This window comes from Temnothorax nylanderi, unplaced genomic scaffold, assembly GCF_030848795.1.
Source record: "Temnothorax nylanderi isolate EJ_2023f unplaced genomic scaffold, tnyl_v1.0 TNYL_tig0021_pilon, whole genome shotgun sequence".
NCBI classification, from domain to species: Eukaryota; Metazoa; Arthropoda; class Insecta; order Hymenoptera; family Formicidae; genus Temnothorax; species Temnothorax nylanderi.
The window spans coordinates 268,669-295,870 of NW_027249083.1; the positions used below are offsets into that span (position 1 = coordinate 268,669).

General features: G+C 41.6%; 1 protein-coding gene across 1 annotated transcript; it reads right to left on the reverse strand.

Moving 5' to 3' along the window:
* Positions 1 to 107: 107 nt before the first annotated feature.
* Non2 (upstream activation factor subunit spp27 homolog Non2) lies at positions 108 to 5,650 on the reverse strand. Its single transcript, XM_071700153.1, has 5 exons — positions 5,492 to 5,650; positions 3,625 to 3,715; positions 2,377 to 2,669; positions 2,033 to 2,277; positions 108 to 1,881 (listed from the first exon to the last, which is right to left on the reverse strand). The coding sequence occupies exons 1-5, from the start codon at positions 5,532 to 5,534 to the stop codon at positions 1,765 to 1,767; spliced, it is 789 nt and encodes a 262-aa protein (XP_071556254.1). The 5' UTR covers positions 5,535 to 5,650; the 3' UTR covers positions 108 to 1,764.
* Between the last annotated feature and the right edge of the window lie 21,552 nt (positions 5,651 to 27,202).

The following is a 27,202-nucleotide window of genomic DNA, read 5'->3' on the forward strand; positions in this document are numbered from 1 at the left end:
TGAATAATCAATCATATATAAATCCATTTATTCGAAATATTAATTAAGGATATAAATATAGGGTCACGTTAAAAAAGTGTTAGGAATTGAAATAAATTACACACAAGTTTAAAAAAAATGAAAGCAATACTTTTTAATGACATTTCCAAATACATTTCACGGAACATTACAGTTTAAATAGGTTTTTTCCTCTTTCATTTTTAGGGAACCAAGTTCGTATTCTAATTTATCATTCCGTACGCATTTCTTCCACGTATGTAATGCTTTCGTGAACTGCAATGATCTTATTCGTGTGGCTTTCCTCGTGACTTAGGCCAGCTTTTCTTTAATTTATATTCAAAATACACGAATTTTACATATGTCGAAGCTCGGACAGATGTATGCGCGCGGTTAAGACTTCGCACCTCGCTTCGCGTGAGCCTATTATTTAATTCCCTACATTTCATTAACATCATCCAGTGGTCGCTGCACGCACTGTGACTTTATTCATTTAATATGCTTATAAGATACCTTTCAGTGAATATATTGTTTTACCAGTAGATCTTAAACGTTAGATTCAATTTTTACACCAAGAAACCTATATTACGACAATAATTAGTAATTACACGATAATACAATTAAACTTTGCTTACACTTGCATGTGTATAATGTAGCTATTATACAGAAGAGGTACAGGATATTAATTTTCCGCGTAGCTTCTCTTTGTTTTTTCTTGTAAACGTCCGCACATTTATCTTCGTTCTGAAGGCGAAATCTGTCATTCTATTACATTCATTTTTCAGAAGAAAAATTTTCAATATAAAAAGGGGTAGAGAAATAACAAAAATACTATAAAACTAGCGCCAGATTATCCATAATTTGTAGTATTTGCAGAAATTTATCATTCGCCAATATGAACCATCCATACTGTTTATGATTTACGGTTCGTCATATAGTATAGTTCTATACTAGTTTCATGACCGGCGAACAGCAAATTATAAATCGCAAATCATGCATAGTCTGGCATTAACTTTAAGGATTTTCGTACTAAAGGATAGATAGTTAAAATGATCGATAATAACATAGAACAAATATGTTTCTAATATTTCAAATATATATATATTGAAAGTAATTATATCGCCAACGTAATAAATGTGTTAGTTGAAATGTCACAGAGTAAAATTGAGCGTCTTATAAATATCAAAAGGAGTGCTTCCAAATTTAAATTTCATTTTTAGTTTATCATTCAATAATGCCATTGCTATAATCGCGCGCCGTTACTGCATTAGGAGTAAGATATTGTTATTAATGACGACCATACAAATGATATAACATTTATTTTGAATTAGATGACTTAAAACCAGCTTATTGACTATTGGCCACTGTAATGTCATTCACATTTCGAAATCATCTGGACGTCCATGGTAACAATTGTCCCAATGTTAAGTGGATCCCAAAGAATTTGCGATTACTTGTTAAAAATTATATGAATCATATGCGTTATTACCAACGCATTTGTCAGGAGTCATATTTATAATAATGCCTACAAAGTCAATATATTATATATTGCAGTCATCAATGGGACAAAATGATTACAATGAGCGGCAGAGTACGTCGGAATGGTGTAAACATGGTCTAAAGTCTTAAGTCGCAAGAAATACCTTTGTGTTTCATGTATATGTATGTATCGTGTGAGAAAGATGAAGAGGTGCACAAGACGCACCCTGGAATATGTTATATATATATATGTATATAACTTGTCGGAGATCGGGATTGAAGAATGATTTAATCTACAAAGTGATTTTTGAGGTATTTCATCATGCCGAAAGTTCTGAAACGCTTTACGCCGATTACCTTCATTAATTCCTCGTCACAAATCGCAAACTGTTTATTCTTAGGGTCCTGTAAAAATAGTCATTTTCTTGGCAATATGAACTTTGTAAAGTAACATATATAGTAATATATATATATATAAAATAAGTAAAATAGAAAATATTGATGTATAGAAAATAAGTATGAAAATATTAGATAAATGATTACAAATAACACTTACATAAAGATTCCTTTCTTTGATGATACTCCATACTTTCTTCACGACTTCATGTCGAGCCATTTGTTCTGCGCCAACAACCGCGGCGAGTTCTGGAGATAATGTGATAGCGCGTGTGTAACCACCTCCCTTGCCTTTGCCACCAGCTCCCTTCTTTGCTGTACTTCCTGGGGCTTTCTTGTTTTTACCCCAGTCCTCGTCACTGTCACTGTCGCTACCCTTCTTCTTTCCTTTCTTTCCAGGCTTACCTATAAAAAAATATTAACATATTCCATGTAAGATTTTTAATAAAATCTTGATAAAAAATAAAATTATTATAATAAAAATACTTATAATAAAAATCTTACTTTTTTTAGGTGTAACTTTAGGTTTCTTTGGGCTGTATTCTTCGTCGCTAGCATCATCATCACTAGCGCTTTCTTCATCATCGGAGGATCCCTTCTTACGCTTGTTAGGAGTCTTTTTAGCAGGATTTCGCTTAGCTGGCTTTTTCTCTTCTTCTTCCTCCTCCTCTTCAGATCCTTCTTCCTCTTCCTCCTCGCCATCTTCAGACTCCTCACTAGCAGCCTTCTTCTTTTTCTTACCTCCGTCCTGTTTTTCTTGAAGACATTCCATGACTAAATCATCCACCTCCTTTTTCCTATAAAGAATAAATGTAATTTATAGATATTATTTTTTATGTAATTATTATCAATGCGGGGATAATCTGTAAGCTTAAATGTGAAAGCATGTCAGAGAAGGAACGAGGTGGTAACTTATATCTATTATACTGGCAGTTCCACTCAGATAATCCTCTGTTTTTTTCTAGGACACCAAGAGACTCTCTTCTGCACAATTTTATAGTGCACAAGTGCCTATTATATGTCCATTTTAAAGTTTTGATTCAAGGATAACATAATCAATAAAGTGTAATAAAAAAAATACAAGTGTAATCAATTAAACATATTTTATACTAAAAGACAAATTATATCACGGTAATATCATCTGCGTGTCATGAGCACATATAATAAATTATCGAATCAAGATTGATAAAGAAATGAATCATTTTTCTATTTAGAAAACATATCTCAAACTTGTTTAAAGACATGTAGAATTAAATTACTTTATACTAAATACTTGCATACACACATATATTTTTGTTCAGAATTCATATCTTTAATATTTTATTAATATGACTCGTATTTAAGGTTGACTTACATTATCAACGTAATAAAAAATTTTTATGTAATAAACGTATTAAATTCAACTTACAATATAAAGATGTAGGCAACAATGAGACACAAGACAACAACGAGACATAAGACAACAACGAAAAGCAATTTGATTTGGCTGGAAAAGATAGTCTAGAAAGTCTAGATATTGCAGCTTTGACGTAAGTAAATGCGCTTGTATATATAAAAAAAAATATTTTGCCACGTTATGTAATACGAATCGAGTTGGAATCGAAATTAGCGTGGTCGCTTTTTTTTACCAATATATGCGCGATGGTCATATCTTATCATATATCAAAATATAAAATGCGAAAATATTTTCCTGCAATCTATTTCTGTAATGTATTTCATCTATATATGTCATGTTTCTTATTTATTGCTTACCTTTCTATAAGGTCAACATCGAGTTTTTCTTCGATTTGTTGCCTCACTTTCTTAGCAGACATTGTAGTGAGGTCAGCATCCTTGAGGATTGCTAAACAAAATTAATAAACATGATGTAAATGCTTGTTCCAGGCAAGATACGTTAAAATATTTATTTAAAAAACTGAAAAGATCTGGGAAAACCTTAAGGACAGTGACAAATATTATTCATGTATTTCATAATTATTATTTAAATTTATTAATATCAATTATAAAAAATAACGCATTGTTTCTGCAAAGACTTTATTTATCACAGAATTTTTCTTATCCAATGCTCTTTAATTTTATTATCTTCATTTTATTATTTGGGAAGGATAAGGTAATAAAGGGAGAAAAATAATGGCTTAAAAGTACAAGTTAAAAAATCCGCATAAATTCGGTCATGTTTGTATTGAAAAAAACGGAATGGTCGCGCGTCGCCATTCGTTCCCCGCGTCTAGTACGTACGCGTCGTGTGTATACGCGGGGACTAGTTTGGTTTCCCGCGTCGGGGGGATCTAGTGAATATCGAGCGCAAATGGCCGCCGTGGCGCGCGCCGTGCCGGTCGACGCGGCACCGATCGGAGCGGCGCGCGACTGTAACAAAAAGATATCTGTAAGTACGCGACGAGGCGTCGTTGCGACGCGTGGAGCGAGACGCGGAGGGATTTTTCTCCGCGTGCCGCGGTCGATCGGGCGGCGCATTGATTCCTGAAACGATCGAAAACCGCGAGAAGATGGGAAGGGACAGGAGGAGAGACGGAGAGCGAGAAGCCCGGAGGGAAACGGACGGACGGACGGACGGTCGGGGTCGGTCTCGGTCTCGCACGCGCGCGCGCCCGCGCGAGCGCTCTCGGTCGATTCGCGACGCTCGCCGAAAACCGTTCACGAAAAAAATACGCGGGCGCGCGCGCGCGTCGGCAGCGCGCGCGCTTCGTTAATCATCAACCGTCGCTTTGTAACTCGCGACGGGCGAGAGAGAGAGAGAGAGAGAGAGACAGAGAGAGAGAGACGCGGATTGCAATGGCGAGGGAGGGACTTTACAACGAAGCAGGGAAAGATAGCGAACTGGCGAATATATCTCGGCATATTAACGACGAGGACGGCGGCAGCTGCGGCTGCGGCAGTGGAGGCGGGCGGCAGCGGCTCCGGTTATAACCAATGACGATCCATTCGGCGATATACGCGAGAGAGGCGCGCGAAGGAGGGAAAAAAAGGGCAACGCGCGCGCGTGGCCGTTTCCGATCGACGAGAAGCGCATATATCTTTTCTCCAAGGAGCCGCATATACAGGGATATACGCACTTTTTTATCTCTCCTACGGCGTAAAAATCCGTCGTGACGCGATGCCGAGAGTGCGAGAGTACGTGAGAAAGAGAGAGAGAGATAGAGAGAGGGAACGAGACACGAGAATACGAGAGCGAGGCTGATAGGCGCGCGCCACCACACACTCGAGACGCGTCATACGGCCCGCCGCAAGGACGGGGCCGAGAAAGCTATCTTTTTATAGCAAACGACGAAAAATCCGAACTTGCGTCCGGGCACCGAAATAGCTGGTCGAAAAATCGCGAGCGGATTGCACGGGGCGATTACTCGGCCGGTCCCGCCGTTAGTCCGATACGTAGGTGGCAAAATACGGTCGAGCTCCGGTTGTAATGGCCGGCGTGGGGCACGCCACTCGGGCACATACGTGCGCGCTAAAGTCGTCATCGCGCAAGAGGAAAGAGCCCGATTTCGCCCGTATTCCCGATGCCGCGGCGACGCGGAACGCGCGCCAACGCCCGTGCATAGCTCGATTCCGCAGGAGTCCGACCTCGAAATCGTCTACATCGCGCGATATCGCCACTTACCGGTGATCTCCTTGCGTAGCTCCTCCTTCGAGATATCGGCCATGGTAGATGCTTCTCGCTGTGCGTACTGCTGCCAACTGAGCCTACGCCGGCTACGGACTCCCGTAGCGTCCGTTGGTACAGTCCCCGCTGAGAGCGTCCGGATACACGATCGCCCGACGCGCCTGCCAACGCGAATAACTCGACAACGATCGCACCAAGACGAATACTATATACACCAAATCGTGTTAGTTTTTTACGACCGACAAGTTTCTCATGACGCCCCACGCGTAATTCGGCGATCGGAGTATGTCAATTCGGTGTTTCCTCACGGCGCACCGCGCGTACTTTCGCGACTGGCTGTACGTGAAGCGGCCGCTCGTGGCTGCCGGTGGCGTCCACGGTACAGTCCGCGCGCACCTCCGAACGACGGTACGTCTGGAAAAATCAGCTTCGACGTGCGATAACTCCTTAACGCGGGCCTGAACACGGATACTATATACACCAAATCGGGCCAACTTTTTTTTCTCTACAAGTTTCTCATGACGCCCCTGGCGCAATATTGCGATTTAACCGACCCGATACGCGTTTACCTCGCTCATGCCGCGCGAGCCTTTTGTCGCCGCCTGTACAAGCATACAGCATACTCCGAGTTTCGTAGCGTCGAGCCGTCGCGTCGAGCGCCTGGTCGCGTCATATGACAATCGTTTCGTGTTCCGGAGATTTAATTAAAAACAAAAAAAAAAACACCTAGAGAAATATCGCGATAATGGATGTAATCGACGCAGAAAAATGCATTCGTTTCGTCCCCATCGGGCGTTTGGCTGTTTTCGCACGATTTGCTTATAATTAATTTTTGACGCTTTTAACGAACTATCGTAATCGCTCGCAGCATTTAACGGTCATCTCGGGGAGAGATGTGTGCACACGCGACAGCGTGCGCACAAAACGGCAGAATTTTTTTACTGATTACATCGCCACGCGATATCTATTCGTATCTGGCATTTCTCGCGTACTGAAAAAGTTATCCTTTAAGCGTAATCGCGACCAATCAGCGCGATATTTTAACAGGCCACGACGGTAGGAACGGCCACTCGGTTCCTTCGTCGTGTTAGCGGTACAGTAACGCCTGAAAGCATCGGCGTACCAGCCGCGATAAATGAACTTTGGAAACGCATATCTCCGAAACGGTACGTCGCACGGCGATACTACCGTCACATAATCGTGTCAGTTTGGCACGACGGAGAGCTTTCTCATGAAGCGCCTTGCCCGATTTTCCCGTCTAAACGGTCCGTGCCGCTAGTTCGCCGCACGTGTCGACGTTACTTTCGGCGCTGACTGTACTGCATTCGGCGCATCCACTTACGGAGTCGAGCACGTCGAGCGTCTCGGCCGTATGTCGTATCGTAAATTTGCCTCGTAACGTATGTCCTATGTCGCGGGGGGATAAGAACGATTTTCCCCGTAAGATGAGCGCTCGCGTCTCCGTCGCGATCTCCTAGTGTTATTTACCGACGATGCATCTCAATGTAAATACCGCCATAAGCGTTTGAATGTTTCAATATGGCCGCGCCAATCTTTGCGGATGCACCTGGCCACGCGGCACCTTCCCCGGCCATGGCGGCTGTGACGACGCGACATTGGATGGCTCGAGCGTACGCGACAAGTCGCGTACGCTCAGTCGGCTCGCGACGATCTCAACGAGGTGGGTCTGACTTGCCGAGATTACGTATTTTCTCTCTTAAAATATTACTTTCCCTCTCAATTCACACGTCACTTCCGGTCGTTTGGGCCGGCCGTTAACAGAACCTAATAAGCGAAACACTTTCACTCGCCAGACTACCTAATCAAATAGTCGAGAAATTCAAAAACGAGATTTAATCGCATTTTGCATGAGATACAGTTATATTGATTATTGAAACAAAGTACAGGACGATGATATTCTCAGTTGCTGATTTGGTCTCGAAGATATTGACATTTTCGCGTTATTTGGAAGCATGCTGCGCTCTCTGTTGACGACGCCGGATATTACATCCGCGTAACAGGTGCAGCCGGTGAGCAAGATGGAGCTTGTGTCAGGCTTGTCAGCAGGTGGCGGCGAAAAGCGGCAAACGTAAACTAAAAGTAAGTTATTATTAAGAGGATGATCGAGATGGTATATCTAAAACATTCTAATTGATTAAAATAATCTACAAACAGAAGTTGATCTCATAATGATATTAATGATATACATATCTCATAATGATATTGATAGAGATATTGATAGATAATTGATTATTTTTCTTTGTATAATCTCAAGTGTCTTCAAATGTCTTTTGTTATTCACGTTTATACGTCATTGAAATAGAAATATATTTATCATCGATTGGATTTATCAATCAGATATTAGTGCTGAAATAATGATGATACTTATAAACATGACTAATTAAATATAATTGTTACAGTATAATTATTATAAATCTTAAATCGAAAGCCAAGTACAATATTTATAACAAATATAAATAAAATAAAAATAATAATAAATGAAACAGGACACGATGTAATATACAATCAATTAAAGAATTTGTTATTTAATCCGTGCCAGATCTTGATAGCTTAATAATATTTTTTTTTATATTTAATTGAAATAAAAACGTCTGTTATATCTAAGATGTGCCACATTGGTACAATCATTTCCAGTACGATATTTCCAATCGACGCTAAGACTCTTCTCTGCATATCCAATCGTCCATTCGATTAAAGTTTAGTATCAAACCATAAGATATGTCGACAAAAAAACGTTCTTGTAGGCGGTGTCGGTCAGCTTAACTTCGAAGGTAATTGTTCCTCAATTAGCGAATTTTCATGTTCGTTATCGAGACTGGTAAGTTACCGGTAAGTTACTCGCTCTCGCAGTAATCTCCAGTTGTGCCATGACGCTCCCCGTCCGGCCGCCAGATGTCGCCAGCATGTGCGCACCGGTTCGGAATTTCAGGTTTTAGAATATCGTGAGGAAGCGGGGGGAACTCTCTTATTAGTTCTTGTATTATTATTGCTATTTGGTTGTACCATGACCTCCTTTTACATCGCGCATAGTGCGGCCGTACTAACCGATTGTGAAAACATCGACCCGAAATGCAAGCGTCAACGACTTCGTCGTAAAGTGATGGACATTTCGATCCAAAGTGTTCGATTTGAATGATTCTGCCTTTTTGAGGATATTGCGCAGAGCACGGGTATGAAACAACCGTCAAGCTTTTGCACTAGTATTATTTATATTCATCGTTTGTTTAAATGTTAACTTTGATTTTGACGATATTAATTATTAATATTCATTACATAAATTATAATAGAACGTCTTTTTTTCTAGGTATTACTTTTTATTTGTCGATTCGCGATACACGTCGCGTGGTTGGACATTACCACGTAATGTCGGAAGAAAGGAAATTAAGATCGTTCTCCGTACAATCGACGGTGCTCAGACAAGCAACGTTGTTGCAGATCGGAACGTGACGTGATGATATTATTAGGAGCTTTAACGTTAATTTGCTTCGTCAATGCGTGCCCGCGTGAACCTCGGGCGTGCGTTTAATACTACGCGCCAACAAATAGGGGCGCTGAATTATGATAAATTCTCGAGAAACACGTTGTTGCACAACTATGAGCTTGATAGTACAACTGCTAATCGAACTAATTAGTTTGCCGTTCCACTTGATGGCGATACACGTCGCGCGAGTGGTATACGATGTCAAGCGGCATTGGTGTTACTGTTAATCATGCGCGAAGAAAAGATCGCGATTGCAATCTCGCGATTATCATTCTATTATTCTTGCAATTTAATTAACTATGTTTAGGTACACAAGCTTTTAATATTCATGAGACGTAAAACTTGATCGAATCGCGAACGTTGGCAACATCGATTCGCAAACATTCGCGTAACGTAATGCATACACTCCGACGCGACGACGTTCCGACAGGCTTGTTCCGAACCGTCGATTTTATCTGCACGCGCGTAAGTTTACCGCGTTGTAAATCATTTCCGCACAAACGCGGCGGGACCGAAAATTTAACTCGCGCGCGAGCCCTTCTTTCCCCGACGCATTATCGGCTGTTTTCCTTTATCACCCGGTATACATGCGAGTGGCGGCTCGAGAGCTCGCGATGGATCAACGTGAGCGCATATATGCATGTGCGCATGTATATGTATGGCTAAATTCGACGTACGTTGGAGCGGTTCTGGCCGAATGTGTGCAGTGTGTGTACCGTGCCGGTCGCGCGTACGTATGCACGTGTACGTGCGTGTACCGCGCGTACGCATTCACAGCACGCCGGTGCGCGGTGTCCGACGCCTTGTCACGTGTACGTGTCAAAATCAATATTTGGCGTCACTGGGTTATGATAACGCCGCGGTGTGCGTGCCGCGCGCCCCTTCCCCTTCCTCTGCATATACACGTACACACACGCATGCGGTGTTGTACGTGAGTCGCGCACGCGAGCGGCACAATCTGCCGGATTTCGCGGAATTTCCGCGTCGCCCTTGTAACGCGCGGCGTAAACAATGTGCACGCTCCGAAACTTTTCCCATCTCGGAACGGCGGTCGCGCGTCACGTCGCGCGTTTATTGGACGTTTTTGAATCGCCGTTCGCGAGCCCGTAGTCGCCCGCAGCCGCGACCGATGTATCTCGTTGTCACGATTATAGAGTAAGGGTACGATAGCAAAGTCCAGAGTGGCTTCCGACGTTTGTCACCGATGCTTCTGAAATTTCCTGCCGCTACTGCTCCGTCGCCGCCGCCGCCGCCGCCGCGCCGGATCCTCCGACGGTTTTTCGTTTGCGACGGTTGCTGGTCGCAAGCGGGAGTGGCGATACCCGCGCTCTCAGAATCCGCTAATCCTAATTCCCATGAACTGGCCGGTCAATTAAATCCGCCGTTGCGTGGTAACTGAAGAGCTGACTGTGGAAAGTCCACATACGTATACTTTCTTAATTGGAGATAATTATGAAAAAGGAAATAAAACTCTACGAAAACGATCTTGGAGTTTTACTAAATATTTCGATTCTTTTAGTAACGCAATTAAAAGCATCACTAATTCGATAAATTTTCATGAATGTATTTGCAACTTTTCGGACAAAAATAAGAAGATTTTTAGTTACTTTATATTTTGTTAATGCTGCTAGTATCTTTGTCCTGCATAATAATTTTGGTGAACGTTTTATTTGTTACAGTTACTTTCGCCTCGCCAAAGTCACTATTCCCACGCTGAAACGCGCGCAGCGGATATCTCTTCATTCAAGCGAGCCGGGCAAGTTCACGGTCGCTATTTTCGGCAGAGAGCGCAGAACGGGATCGAAGCGGAGGCAAAAGAGAGTAGAGGAGCCGGGAGGAGTCAGCCAGCGAAGTAGAGGTAAAATATAGAACTGCCACCTGTTCGACTGCGCCGCTAGCGCATTGTGCCGCGGGCTTTTTCTACCGTGAACCGAAAGATTATCATTGCAAACCCGGACCCGTAGGTTTCGCGTTTATATCCCGACTCTTCGTGAAACTTAATTGAAATCCAGCATGAAAATGCATGGGAACGTTTTAACAACATTAATTACGTCTTTGTTGATTTTCAACGTTCGCTTCGTTGATTTTGATAATAAGACCGACTATACGACGATAATTCTTCGACAGTTGTTGAATCCGAATAAGAATTTAGAGCGCATTGACGTTTATTGATTATCAGAATTCGGTATTTTTCCCTGCTACGTTAATTATCTAAGTTTTCAGTTCAAAAGGCATTCAAATATTTCTGCGTAGTTTAGGTGCAATAGTTTGCAATATCGTCGGTGACGTTTAAACCTCTTACTTGTTTCAACTTTACGATTTACCACATTTTAACATATTCCTCTCAAGGGAATGTTACGTACCATGAATGTAATCAAGAACGTCTGTTATCGCCTTTAATTAATCGCGCTCGCTTGTCGATTTGCTTCTTGAGCGAGGACACACGTCCCGGATCATGCGTCGTACTACTTTCGTTTCTCTCGTTTCCTCTTACCTCTCTTTTCCTCTACGTTTCCACCGTTCCCAGCACTCCAACAATTCTCCACGCATGGCCTGTCACGTTTTTCGTGCCGTTCATGCCTATTTTCCGGCAAGCGATTCGGTCGACGATGCGATTTTCCCGCACGCAGCATATTTCCCTCGCCAGATACGTCCGCAGACAATGTATTGATTTACTTATGTATACCAATGTTAGCATTGACGATGAATGTCAATGCATCTAAATCTAAATCTTACAATAATATAGGAAATAATGAAATCATCAAGAAAAGTTTCGGGACAAATTACGGTAATATAACAATAAAATAAATTTGATATATGAATTATCATCATCAAAATTGCTGCAATAGTTGTCTCGTTATTTTGTCAATAAATATTTGTTAACTCCTAAGCTATTAATTGTTTACGCAAAATACAATAAATTATTTTATAATTAAAATTGAAATTAAAATTGAGATTTATAAAGAAATATTCGCTAATAAATAATCGGCTCGGAAAATATTCATATAAGTGTAAATTATTTAGTAATTTTTAAGAATATATAGCAAGTTTTATTTTTCGTATAATAGGAATTCTTCTTAATCGGTATTCCAAGAATAATTACCCAACGAGAACTCGGAGAGCAAGCCGATTAGGTAAAACTTTTTCTCGTTGTTTTCATCCGAGAAGACATGCCTCTCTCGTTCTCTCATGTTTTCAACGTGTGTATGTGCTTATATATGTGTCTTCCGGAGCAATATGCGCGTTCGATACGCACACCGCGTTCATATGTGTATACACGTACTATACGATCTCGAGTACTATCTTCGAATGCAGAGTCGTGTCCTGGCAGGTTGGTTCTCTTCTCTCGAATATCTGTACGCGTATACGTAGATACGGCGTTGTGTGCGACATACGCGTACACCCGGACACTCGCTCGTACACATACATACTTACACACGAACGCCAGATGCAAGTAGACGGTAGCGGCCGGGTATCTATCGGGTCTTCTATTGCAACAGATGCCTGTTGCTACGCGGCCCGGGCGATGCTGTCACGTTTTCGGCTTCTCCGCTCCTCGAACTTCTGTGTCCGCTGCCTTTGCTCATGTTCCTCCCTCGCGTCGTCCCGCCGTTACTCACCGAGAAGCGTTTTTCGCCCTTTTTGCCACGTGATCGGGCATTGACCCTATCCCCGACGCGGCTCGGGGGTGGAAAGCACGAGGCGCAGCACCGACGACGAGGCGGCCGCTTCCTTCCCCTCTCATTTTTTCTTCTCTCCCTCTCTCTCTCTCTCTCTTGTCTTTTTTTCTCTACGGAAGACAATACTTTCGAACCAACGAAGCGATAACAATCGTGATCTCGGGATAAATGGTACTAATCGGTGATTAATTGATTGTGTAGTTTACGCTTGAACGACCTTTACGGTTTTATGCCGGCAATTCGAGCATCGTTAATTATGCAGAGTGGATCTTAGAAAGAACGAAGAAATGATGGTGAAAATGTAGAAACGACTGATGCTTCCGTTTGGGAGATCGAATTGTGTCACGTCTATTACGTGCTATAAGATTTGCTAATCACCACGTGTTAATTACATTAGATAATGGTTAAGCTGGTGATTTACGTGTTGGTGTAATGTATGTTTTTTTTACAATCAGTTACTAGTTACTTTGATGTATCAATATTATTGAGCAAGCCTGCAGAATTTTACCTATCGAAAATTACTTCTGAACAGTCGTGCGCGTTACGTTAATATATTTAGAATTTCTGGAACGGGTGCTCTCCCTACGCAATACTGCAGAAATGGATCGAAAGTAAAACAGAATCCAGCGCCTGGTTGGAAGACACAACACACTTTTACATAATAGTATTTTATTGTATTGTTATCGATTACGTGCAATATTGAGAATGCACAGTTTAGATCACATTTTTCGAGAATCTATTTTGCAATAATGACATCATTATGCACATATATTAACGTCTATATGACACATTTTGCCATATCTTATCATAACTTTATGATATGCGGATGGGCCAGTATATCAGTATTTCCGTATAATTAATTATACTTTGAATGTGATGCTTGATGTATAATTCTTCTTGGTCTGAAACCCAAATTTACTTTGATAAATTTAACAAAGAATATAAAATATATTTTTATTCGTTTAGAAAAATACTAAATAAAGAAGTTTGCCTTTATATGCTTTCATTAAATGTTGCAAAGCTATTTGCGATTTATCTCTGTTTAAGTTATTGACAAAAAAAATCATATTTTTCCTCAATTTTTGAGGAACAATTACAATTATTGAAGCTGGTCTCATCTATTTTAAAATTTCGTAATGGATTAGTTCAAGAGAGATTATAACGTAAGCATACTTGAACGTGAGATCAGGGAAAAAGATCGCCCGCATTAGATGAAATCGAACGTGTCGTTCAGCGGCGGCGTCTTGGCGGAATACGGCCTGCGCCGAGGGATCAAGCCGGATCATCCTTAGCCGAGCGATGCAATCTAAGGAACGGGCTCGCGTTTCGAGATCGGACGAGGGCGTCCGAGAGAGGGAAAGAGCTCCGTTCGGTTCCGCTGCTGAAGCCGCCGCGCCGCGCCGCGTCTCGCCGAGAGAAAGGAAAGAGTGTAGCGTCCCGCGCGCGTAATTAAGGACCAAAGGGTGGGTATGGGACAGAAAAGCCGGAGGAAGAGAGAAGGCGAAGGGGCGGTATTTGAGAAGGGGGTATATGGGGGTTTAGACATCGATCGGGCTGTGGACGTGTGTGCCAGCGTACACGTGCACGCGCATCGTACGTGTATACATAACCACCACACGCCGCGCCGCCACCTGGCCAGTCCCGCGTGGGCAGGATGGTGCGAGTCGCCGTTACAAGGGCGGTGAGGGCGAAGCAGGGGATGCGAAGGAGGGTGTAGCGGATATAGAGCCGCACGAGGCAGAGGGACTGAGGGTGGTTCGGTTGGCCCCGAACCTACCCTAAATCGAAGAAGCATGGGACACACCCTGGAAGAAAATGGGAAGTGGGGTAGTTGGCGCGGGTGGCCGGGCAAGGATGGGATACCTCCGCACAATCTCTCTCTTTCCGTCGTTCTCGTTCTCTTTCTCGCCTCCGTCTCATCCCCTCGTCCTCTCTCCTCCTTCGTACTCTCGATGCTCTCCTGCAGCCTCATCCTCCCTCTTCCACCTGCCGACCCTGCTGCTCATCCTCCTCCACCATCCCCCTCCTTCCTCCGATATCTTATTTCATTCTCTCACCCTCCTCTCGCCATGGGCGAGCCACCTCACCCCACCGAGCCGGATGAAGGCGCCCGGCTGCCCTCGTCCCTCATTCCCCGTTCCCAATCCCGCGCCCTCCGCCATCGACACGCCAATGAGGGCCACCCCGCGACAGGGCAGGTGTGCGAGCCACAATGGAAGACGCTGTAGAGACAGCCGCGGTGAAGAGAGAGGACCAACGGACTCGCGAGTAGCCACGGGCAAGAGAGCGAGAGGACGAAAGGACGAGAGGATCCTCTCCCGCTCGATGGAGAGAGAAAGAGGGAAGATCGCGGAGAAAGAGTCTGCGAACAGAAGCGAGACGGCGAAAAAGAGCGGAGATGGAGAAAAGTAGAAAGAGAGAGGCGGAAAGAAAGTACGAGAAGGAGAAACGTCGAGAAAAAAAGGATATAGTGGGAAAGAACGGGAAAGACCAGAAGGAAAGAGAGAAAAGAAGAGATCGAGAGAGAAAGAGAGAGAGAGAGAGAGAGAGAGAGAAAGGGAAGCAGCAAGACAGAAGGAAGGAGAAGGTGCGCACGAGGTTGCGGAAAAGAGAGGCCAGAACAGGACAGTGAGAGGCGGCAACGCCCATTTTTTGATAAGCTAGTTACCCGCCGCCACCCTGCCGCGAAAGGGGCAGAGGGTAGCTCTCCGGCACAAGGCGGTAAGAGGCGCGGCGGCAGGAGGTCGAGTTGGCCGAAGGGACGGGGGGGGGGCGAGGGACGGGGGGGCAGGTAGGAGCGAGGAGAGCGGCACGGGGGAGGAAGGTTGGGTACGCGGCGGGTGTCGGGTTCTACGGAGATCAATAACTGCATAAAAATAAAGTGAGGCTCTGGCCCGCTACCTTTAACCCACCGCCCCCCCTCCGAGTTCTCCACCTTCACCTTTTCCTCCACTTCCGCGGCGCCGACGGCGGCGGCGGTGGCGGCGGCAACGGCAACGGCGGCTGCCTCGTTCTCCTTCGTTCGACGCCCCTCCGCGTCGTTGCTTCTCGCTACGCAGCAACGTCTTTCCAACACTATGCTATCCCCCCGTCGTCGCGCCCACCCCGTGTGCCGTCACCCCCAACCTCCCGGCCTCCCACCTCCAATGAGGATCCGGAGGTTATTGCCTGTATTTTCTTAAGGGATGAATTCTCCGCGAGGACCGCTACCGCCACCTTCGCCAACTTCCTCGTCGCGAGAAGGGGTAAGAGAGCGAGTAACTGGAAGTTGGGGGTCGCGCTCGCGAACAGGCTGGGGAGGTGTCGGTGGCCGGTGTAGTCCTCTTCCGGTGTATGCGGCCCGTTAAGTTTTCGTGATGTTCGCAACGATACGCGACGGAAGGGGTTGATCAATTTTCTGATGGTCGTGCCGGATGGATTGCGTTGTCTGCAGGCTCACGCGTGACCCTTCAGATACGCGTCGCGATGCATGAGGGTCGAGGGGGTGGGGATGGAAAATAGCAAAAGTTTTGTTTTTGAATATTTATCGAGGGCAATGTGTCTCAATCGTCTGTTACAATGGGATTGATCAAACGTACACGTGTAGCATGTAAGACACGCGCTAACAACAATGTTTCAAACTCGAAATGTTTGTACAATTTTTGATCGACGATACGCGAATCCACGATGCCTCCGGATACGGTAGCGATATTTTTTTAACGTCCATACGTGTACAGGCATACGGCATATAGAATCATGTATATGCAGGATCTACAGACATCCTGGAAAATTTAAACATTCTTTGTTTTGAAGTAAATTATTTTAACCATATTTATACAAATGTAAAAAAAAAAGAAACAAACGAAGAATATCCAAAGATACATTTTTGAATGGAAAGAATGGTGAACATTTTAAAATATGGATTAGATTTTTTGGTGATTATTTTAGGAAAAATTTCTAACAATACGTATCATATTTTTTTGTTTCCACAACAAACCGTGTTATTTTCGTTCGTCATATATTTGCGCGGAGCGCAAATCGCATATAGTCGTATACAGCCGAACGAATCACGATTCTGTGCGTTTCGAAAGCAACAAGTACTTAGGTACGATCCCTCTGTAGGAGACCTAAAGAGACCTTGCGAGGGGAGTTAAAAACAAAGTTGCGATTCTCCACCAATGCTACGATTACGTGCTCAATAATGAATCGCTGTTGTCAGAGACTGGGCTCCGACAGGCCTAATCATTTAATTGCGGTTTCAAATACATGCGTTCAACGTTGCAAAAATACTGTAAAGACCGATTCAAATTTTCTCAATTCCTTGTGCGATTACAGTTTATAAAAAACGAGTAAATTTTTTTCGAGTAAATTGATGTATTGGCTTATTAAAAACAAATGTAATTTTTCTTTAACATATATATCTAATGAACAATTTTTGTGCGATACCTTTCGCAAATTAAATTTCAGAAATAAAATAAGTAAATTTTCGACTAATTTTAAATAGAGTTAATGAAGATAATAAATAGATAAAAAATAATGTATACGCAAGATACGCGGCTGAAACATATATAAATTATTAACGCAGTATTATTATGGATGAAGAGTTTGTTTTCAGAAGAGTTAAGATTTTTCACGCAAAATGTAAAAGGTAAAGCGTTTTCATCTTCTTAGAAGATCAAGTATCGTTTCGGAGTAATTACTCGGCGAGGTAGTTCCAGGAGAGCCGACGCTATCCGCGTTTCTTCGAGCGGCTGTTCCGGACTTCCTGCCCACGAAAGCCGCTCATCCGTCGAACGGCACCTTCTACGAAAAACAAATTAAACGCACGGTGGTTTCTCGCGAGCGAGCGGGCCATGTTCGCGGAAACTATGCGCGCTTTTTCTTCTCTCCTCTTTTCGCGGACGGTTATCGTTTAAAGGGTGAACGCAGAAACGTACGCGCACGCACACGTTCACGCATGCACCTTGCATCCAAACCCCTTTCGGGAGGCAGTATCGACCGCTAGGTACGGACAACGGTCTTCTTTTACGTACGAAAGCAATTTTGTAGGCCGTTCGTAATTTAGTAGGGCGGCAAGGACGGCAGGGCGGAGGGTAGACTACGAAGGGACATACGAGAAGAAGAGGCAGGGAATAGATAGAAGGTATCTGTTATTGCCGTGCGAAATAAGCGCACAAATTTTTCGCAGATCAACGATGGCACCGTGCTATCCATATCAAGACAAAGATACGTACCTTGGAATACTGAGACTTGGCACAAAGTAGCTATTATGGTTAACCATGAAGAAAAAAACCGATGAAAAACAACACGGTGCACCGACAAGGGAAAGGCAGAAAGAAAGAGAGAGAGAGAGATTGCTGTGAATTCGCAGATTTAGATTCGGGCTTTGTCGCAGGCCGCGCGATTAAGTCATTTGTGGTTGAATTAATTGAGAAACATTCTCCTGAGTTTTATCTCGGATTCAGATTAAATTTTAGGCGAATATAGCGGCAAAAATATAGAAAAACGTATATATTTTTATGTCGCATTGATATTGAGTTTCTGAATATAATATTTTCTTTATTTCTTTATATAATATTAGTTATTACTGACTAATTGTTACTCTTATCTTTACATAAGCAATTGTGTAAAATTAATACTTAAAACAGACTGTGAATATTTTTCATTTATAAACATGTGAAAATTGATGAAAAAGTCATTAGTAAGGAGACATTTGTCCATTTTTGATGAATAAACTTAAAGAAATACTAATAATAGGTATAATTAGAAAATTATTTTTATTTTATTTGCCGCATGTTAAATGTACGTCTTGTCGTATCGTTAAAATAGGCACGATCGCGGGAGAAATTTTTCAGCCCTCCCTTTGAGACAAGTACTTGTGCGCCCGGTGTGTCTCGAAAGGGTTAAGAAGGAAAGAGGGGTCTCGCCGCCCTTGAGTCTACGCACGGTGGTCGTACATAAATCACGTAGTAGGGGTAGGTCAGTACGGGCTATCTTCGGAGGGTTGAAACTTTTAGGAAGGGAGCAGTCTGCGAACCGCTCGAACACGCAAATTTAGGGTGGGTCGTCTCCCTTCGTGAGACACATAAGTTCACCCCCGCTGTGTACTCGAAAACTGGTGAGCATATTCAGAAAAAAGTAGTTTTCGATTCTCGGAAACATATATGACATTTCTGCTGTTAAATCGTATCTATTTGCATGGATAATTATCTATTATGTACTTTTTTAATTATGATGAAAAATTTCAATTGCAAAATCTAAAACAGAATTTAATAGCTTCTGTTTGAAATATATTTTTATCATTATGTTAATTTATATTTACAATGGAGTTGATTTGTCAGCCAAATATATATTTTTTTATATTAAATTTTTACTCTGCAAAAAGAGTAATGTTGTAAATCTACGTTTGTAAATTACATACGTAATTATATATTTCGGTTATATTAAAAGTCACAAAAAATTCTTGATAGTAGAAGGATTAATATTTCTATGAGCTGAATAATATTTGTAAAGCCAGGAAAAACCGCTACTTTTTAATGAAAATAGCATTTACTACCTTCAAACGTTGGATAAAGCTACGTGTCTTTATGTGAAGTTATATCTTTCCGCGTAAACCGAATAAATTGCTGGGTTCATACAATAGAAAATGGTAAACAGAAGTCAGTCACAAGGGTGAAGTGATAGTTTTTAATTTCACACCGTGAAACGGCCCCTTTTTAATCAATCTTGTGCGTCTCTTGTTTTCAGTTAGCGTTTTTTGCAGCGTTTTTATGAGAAATAACATCGTTTGACAAATAAAAATATTCGGTCGTGCTTCCGCCGCGGATTTAATAAAACATTTATTTACAGTTTATCACGAGTAGAAAAATTGCCGCGTTGGTATTCGAGAGATAGAGAGAGATTTTAGCAGAGGCTAGCGTGTTCGCCCGAAAATAATGCAACTCTTTCATTTGTCCTGGATTACACTGTCGACACTCGTCCGAAAAAAGGCACGCATTCGTGACAGGAGCGTGCGGTGATGTGTGGGAAAAAACAAATAATACCACAGTGTTTTTATGATTCATTCAGCGATACTTTTTCTCTTTGTCTCGTAGATTAAAAATCACGTTTTATCGTTTCACTCGCAGTATGCGCGATAAATCACAACAAACACTAAATTTTTTAAAATAAATTTAATAGATCGCGCCTATTGTGCCGTTGCAAATAGATAATACGATATAATACAGAGTTGATATCGCGAACTGTATGAAACAGTAATATTAGAATATTTAATTAAAATAAGTTTTAGAAATATAATTTAAATCATTAGCTGAAAATTACTTCCATTTTATAAAAGAGAATAAATCATTAACAAAATACAAATAGCGAATGGTTCACTGTTTCTTCTTTAAACGATATCGAGCGTTGTAAAAAAAGAACTTATGGTGCTATTCCATTAGCGTGTAAAATATACCATAATTGCGAAGAGTGTCGCTATTCGGTATTAGCCAAATGAAGCGCCGCTACCACAATGGTCATTGTTAACGGATCATTAATGGAAAAGTGTCCTCCTCGTTTACACTTGCTTTGCGCGGCATCATACCGATGCGTTATCGTAAAACAAACTACGCTTTGGCGACATTTACATTGCGCGATGGCAAAATAACAATTACGTTCCCGCTGGCCGACGAGGCGATCCCCGAAACTACAGCGAAATGTGATTAGAGTACGTAGATGGCTCGCGCTGTAAACCTACCGCGTGTTATTTCAACGAATTTGCGTGGAAGTTGTTGAAATTTCGAACAACTGATGACTGCCGTTATATGGGCTGCGTTATTGACGAAATCGTAAATTAGTAAACTTTATTACGCTTTCTACGCGTGTTGTATGACGGTGTTTCAGTAGGATAGTGTATTAATTATTTAGATATAATAATTTTTTTAAAAGGTAATATAGTAAAAAGTGTATCGCTATTTTTTTTAAGAGTCTACTATGACTATTTAATTATTTAATTAGCTATCCAGTTAAGTACTATTGGATTTATATATCATAATATAACATAAATTAGTTAATAAGAATTAAGAAATATTTTTTAGAAGAAATATCATATATATTACGTATATCAATTTAGAGGTACGAAAATAGACTTCATAGTTAAGTTTAATTAATTTATATAAATTGCAATTATACTTATGACCGAGCAAGAAGAAGAATAATAAATTTATTTATATTTTTGCGATTTGGCGGATGACGCACGCATGACAGGTCAAGATCCCACTGTGGATGGGTTCTTGATTGTCGACGAAGAAAAAGAACGTCCCTGCTAGCGCTCGATGTTGACGAGAAAAAAAGGTGTGTCGATACAGGTCGTTGAGCAACATCCCATAGGACCCTAACCCGGAAGTAAAGGCGTGCATACGCATCCGCGCGGCTGGATAACAAATCGGCCATGGCGCTAAGAGAGCGACAGTAAAACTTTTCCTCAGAATTTTCCCGACGCATTATTGCGATCCGTTTTGTGTGATTTTTCGCAAAGATGGGCGGCTTAATGCGTGTGAAATCTGAACTTCGCGATACTCTCAGTCTCTTATATTTTTCGCAGGAGGAAAGTGACACGTGTAGCGTAATAGCTTTTACGACACGATAGTTTCGAATACAATTAACGATAAAGTCCCAGGTCCAGGTTGTAATATAGGTACACTACTTGTAATTGTTAATGTTTTCGACGCGATTATTTACAGTCAGTTATTGAAATAATAATTATTAAAGTTATTAAATAATTAATTCTTTATATACGTACCTTGACAAAACATTTTTTGTTTATTTCAATTTCGGCCAGACGGTAAATTTTTGTGCTCTTGATTATGCATGTATGTACACAAATTGTCAGAACATGACAGACTTGCAGAGGGATATCGCCGGAACCCAGGACACGTATGGAAGAAGGAAACGGGAACGGTTGTAGAGAAAGAGACGGAGCGGGTATTGAAAAGGGTTGTAACGAGTATACAATACTTTTACATGACGTCAATCTGTCTACTCGTACGCGCATTATGTAGCTCCATGCGTCGAGACACAAAAGTATTCACGAATAAATAAACGTTTTTAATTATCGCTCGAACGAGACGGTTCAATACATCGTATGCCGCTGGATAGTTTATTCGATCCAAGTAATTCATTCTACCAAATGCAATCGTATCTTAATATTAATCAGAATACTTTGGAAAACATTTAGAGAATAGAGATTATGTTCTTGTATATTTTTTCTTCAAAAATAGATATTATATAGAGTAGCTTTATATATATATACTCTCTTTTCTCTTGTACTTATGCCTTATAGATTTTATTTTCCATGCTTAAGTCTCTTTAACGTCATTTAAGTCTTTTTAATCGTTGGTCGTCTGGAATTTTCCTCAAGACGGGAATCAGTGGTCAACTACGCTTCCTCAAGAATGCTCGTCACCCCTAACCGACAGCCTCCGAGAAATATTGCAAACAGCTTGACAAATCGCTCGCGGCAATAAGGGACAAGTAACAAAATGAACTTCGCTCGGCGGCACCTAAAATTTTTTCCCCGCTTAGTTGTTACCGTGGAATACCTGGAAGATCCGGGGTGTCCCGCTGGAAAGATGAATAGAGAGAGAAAAAGAGAAAGAGAGAAAGAGAGAAAGAGAGAGAGAGAAAAAGAGAGCGAGCGTACGTGCGGCGCGGCGGTAAGGTGACGAGGAAAAGAAAAAGAGAGCGAAGAAGAGAGGAAAACGCGGACGGACGAGCGATAGAGACGATATAAGCGCGGAAAGAGACGAGGGAGAAAAGGCTTCGATGGTGAGAAAGGGATAGAGAGAGGGTAGTTCTGAAAGGGGGTTGCGATGCGAGTGCAATACTTTTCCGTGAGACGGCACCAGTGTCGTCGGCCCTGAGGGGTGGGTTCGGGCCGGACTGGGAGTGTGCGTGGGGTCAACGACCGCAGTTAGGGTGGCTTCCCCCTACCTAGTGTCCTCCCCCCGCGCGTGCCCATCCCTGCGCCTGCACCCCTCCGTTTCCCTCCTATCCCCTTACCCTTCCCTTTCTGCTCTCCCCTTTCTGCTCTACACCAGGGCACGTTGCGGTAGGCGGAGGTTGGGGCAGGTTAGGCTTAGCTTAGGGTTCAATATCGGGGAAAACACGGGCTTTTATTTGATCGTTCGCTACCCCGCTCTAAGAGGAAAGGGGGTGGTTTGGGGGTGGTTGAGAGGAGGAGGAGGAGGAGGAGGAAGGAAAGAACGAGAGAGAAAGAGAGAACTTGGATGTACTCGGGTGCGTACACGCATTGGTTTTCGTAGCTCTATATCCTCTGAATGCGACGGAGTTCTGTAGCGAGAACGGATGGCATTGATACCGATTGTGAGCGCAACTCGGAGGGGGATAGCTCGATATGTAATTCGTCGGAAAATTCCGAATTCGTTTTCATTCCCCAGTCGACGCATCGACCGTTCAAGGCAAACAACAAAAGTCGTGCCTAAAAAAGTGCTAATTTTCAACAAGACAACTTACATATATATATATATATATACACGATTCTATGATTGAGAAATAGTTTTAATTATGAAATATGAAAAAATTAAATCAGTATAAATTATAACTATGCATTGTTATAGTTATTCGTTAATTTGTTATTAAAAGCTACATGATTTATATCTTAATTAGATGATCGTAATTGGATGCTTAGCAGACATTACTTGTCGCGGCTAATTTTGCTGCAGCTTGCAGTTAACAGTGATCGATCGGTCGATGTCAATTGAGACAAGTATCGACTAAGTGGCGAATATTAAATCTCGTCCGAACAATTTGAAATCGTTAGGCATGACGACATCCATCGCGCACGTTCTCTCTCGCGCTTTCTCCTTATCTTCCTTCACCCACACATTTCTCTTCTCTCTTACCCCATTTATTTTCCTCTCGCGTCGCCTACCCCGGAAACACACGTGTTGCGCAAACTTTAAATCTGGTTATACAGGCGCGATAACGATTCCTCACGCGCGATATTTCACCAAAATCGGAATGCAGCCTCTGTGTTATCGATCTATTTGTCAGATATTTTCATCGATCCATAAGTATCTTTAATTGTCATGCGTTTTATACAGTCCGCAATCCGGCAGTTTTATTTTTTATTTTCTACTTATTGGAAATCGATCATTCTTTAAACTAGTTCTTGTACCGAATGTTCTCTGGACTATGGAATATCCATTTATTTTTACTGAAATGCTTTTCTTAACGGTTATGTTTTGCACACTCAAAGTTGCACACTCTCGATGCATAATGTACAGAATTAATTGTCCATCGCCAGTTTTTCATTAGTGACGTGTAACGCTTCGTAGATTGATGTGATACGCGCGCAAAAACGACATATATAGCGCAATAGATTTCGAGAGCATGCGGTAATCGATTCGATCTATCGAAAATTATTTGCAGCATAATGGACCATCATAAAAAGCGCGAACTGTCGATCAAACTTAATTCAATTCCGTGCAAAAATAATTTCACCGTAAACGTGTGCAAGCCTCGGTGACGTGATAAATGGTAGATTTGACAGTATTTTCATAACTGTCTCATCGAGTAAATCAGAGCGCATATTACGAATTATGACGTTGCTCTATCTCATACGAACTTATAATGCACAATTAAGAATTACACTTTTCAACAATTAGCTCGGCAACGTTCCTCTCATTCACGTTAAATCGGACGAGACAAAAACTATTTATCTATAGATTACAAACCTGAATTATTATAACGTAATAAAGTTTGATGGTTAGTTTTTCTGTTTATTCGTCGCTTCATGATTTTCTCGAACGGCAAACACTTTTAGTATCGTGCATAGTATTAAAAATTAATCGATGTCCAATGCTGCCATTGCTGACCGAGGAAGCAACGCGTATCCATTCCAGTGAGATGAAATGATGGCGGTAGGGGTGTATTGATGAATCGAAAGACTGAAAAAGAACCGTAAGGATAAAAGATCGACCGACTAGTCAATCGCTAATTAAAAACTAGATAAAAGTATACATTGCCTCGCTATTTTACGTACCAATACTACCAATAAGCGTATGACATTCGTTTGATATAGAATATAATACATTGCCGTTGGTTCCTGAGTCATTGTTAATGGTCAGAACATTGACCGAAAAGTCGTTTTAATTGTTAATTAAAAAGAATATGTTGCTATTAATAATGCCGTGTCGCTTAGCCAGTCGTTACTTATTCAGCGTTTCATTTCTCAGTTAACGGTCTTTCTGATGAGTTTCTTTCAGCACGTTGCATAATTTATACCGTGCTTCGTAATTTATGTATAACGTAGACTGGCTGCTGCAAATTCGTAGAATCGGAAGAAAGATGGCTTGGCAAAACGAATAAATAAACGTGAAGATTAATTATCGTCTTTCGAGCTTTTTCAGATCATTTATTCCGTAAAAGTTATATATTTCTCTCCTAATTTTTTACCTACATATAACACAGTTGTATAGTTTACGCAGTTTATTAAACATTTTGTGATTGGTATATATTAAAATTGAATATTGAGTGAAAAAAAAGAAATGAATAATGAAATTGGATATCATTTAATGTACCAATAATTTTATTTCTATCTATATCCAGCTCACATTTCTATCCGACTGTCGAGAGCCACAAGATCCTCAGAAATAGCGTATAATCTGCATTCGGAGGTTGATCGACGTGACCATTGTCGTATCACATCTCCTCTCTCAGTGTCTTCCACTGAATACATAAGCGAAACTCGTTTGCTTTCACATTTTGCAGACGCGCGACCGGAACCGTGCTTTGCGGAAAACTCCGGTGTCGGTGGTGATGATGGTGGTAGCGATGGTGCTACGACAGTTATAAGCCGCTTCCATTTCCGTAATTAAATTCTGACGCCTCAGACGTCCGCTTTTCGTGGGCTGCAGCAGCCAACGTATCCGCAATTTTCGTCACCGCTAAGGAACTATCGATTTAATATAAACGCGCTCCTATATAACGCGAAATGACATTCTCCGTCGAACGGAAAAAAAGGAAGAAGTCTATTGTGGGATATGCCAATGTTAGCTGCCAAGCCGCAAAAATAATAGCCCCTCTGGTAATAAGTCCCTGCAATAAAATATTCATTGTTATGTTGTATAGTGTCTAATTGCCTCGTAATTATTGCAAAACACGATTGAGGGGGGCGAAGGAAGACCTCTGCGATAACTTTTCTTCGAGGAAAAATTTATTACGCGATGGAAACCGTGGTTCGATGAATTCTTGGCGATCTGATGGCTCGCGGAATTACTTGGCGAGGAAGAAATAAGGGAACGATAATGGACTGCTGTTTATTTTCATGTTTCCTTCAGTATCGCGACGCGAAGTCTCTTGCTGCTCGTTTCCATGTTAATTATTTTATGGAGGAAACATATCTCTCTCTTTTGGTGTATGTTGGATAATATACGAAGGCGATGAGTTCTATAATAATGTCTTTCTCCATCGAGTATATTGCGGGAGAATTATCTTGTACATGTTCTTTCTTTAACACAACTCGAAACATTGAATTACTAATCATAATTATTGTGTACGCCAGAATTAAAAATCTACAGAGTAAAAATACGCGAGGAAAAATTAAATTTACATGGTGAGATGTCGTATAGTCGAAAAAAAAGGAGAAAGTGAAGATAATATAACTATGTACATCAGTTATTTACTAAAGCAAAATTATATGAATAGAAATCTTTCGTAGGTAGAGCTCTTTTAAAATAATTGCTGTTTAATTGTGCGATCTTTTAATTATAAATTTTACCGTCTAACTGAACGATTCCATAATTATCGAAATATGTCCGCGGAAATTGGAAAATGTCTCTTGATATTTTTCCTTCAGTTGAGAGAGAATTGGTAATGTTGATTGATATTCGCTACTGATGAAACCGTTTAAAGATTTAGGTTTCCTGGAGTGGGTAGCGCTAGCAATTAACGTCACTGGCATTGAGAGGGAAAAGAAAGAGCGGTAGAAAATTCGCAGAAAACGTAGTAAGTATTTCATTTTAAAGCCAGTATATATACCATATATACCCTCCGCGAAATTGGACTAATTATGAGGGTTTGTTGATGAGGGCAAAAGACAGATAAAACGTTATAAACAGAGGGGCTAAAATAATATTTTTGCGCAGCTTGTCGCAGAGAATATTTACAATGTTTGGAGAGATTATGTGGTTGGTTGCGTATAATTGCGGCAATAATAATTACATATTATTCCCTCACTCAGTAGAGAATCATCGGTCACAGCCCATTCTCTCGAATAATGTGTTTTCTATTATTTTGTTGACGTCCCGATGTTGTTAACATCATAATTTATTATTTTCGCTTGATGAATGGACTGTAATTTATGAACATTGGACGATCGATCTACCTCCCAAATTTACGTTGAATACATTAATATATTTCAAAGCTGATAGAGATATCATCTGCATATTTTATCATGTTTATTACTTATTGCGCTATTTCAACGCTATTTATTTTAAATGTATAATCCTCTATTGTTGGCTATTCTATGTTCAATCGAATTCCAGA

Excerpts from the sequence above, each read along its gene's own strand:
- Non2 (XM_071700153.1), bottom strand. The coding sequence starts at position 5,534 with ATGGCCGATATCTCGAAGGAGGAGCTACGCAAGGAGATCACCG. Across the intron at positions 3,716-5,491 it reads GCTACGCAAGGAGATCACCG|CAATCCTCAAGGATGCTGAC; the intron begins GTAAGTGGCGAT and ends AATTTTGTTTAG. Across the intron at positions 1,882-2,032 it reads TCAAAGAAAGGAATCTTTAT|GACCCTAAGAATAAACAGTT; the intron begins GTAAGTGTTATT and ends CTATTTTTACAG.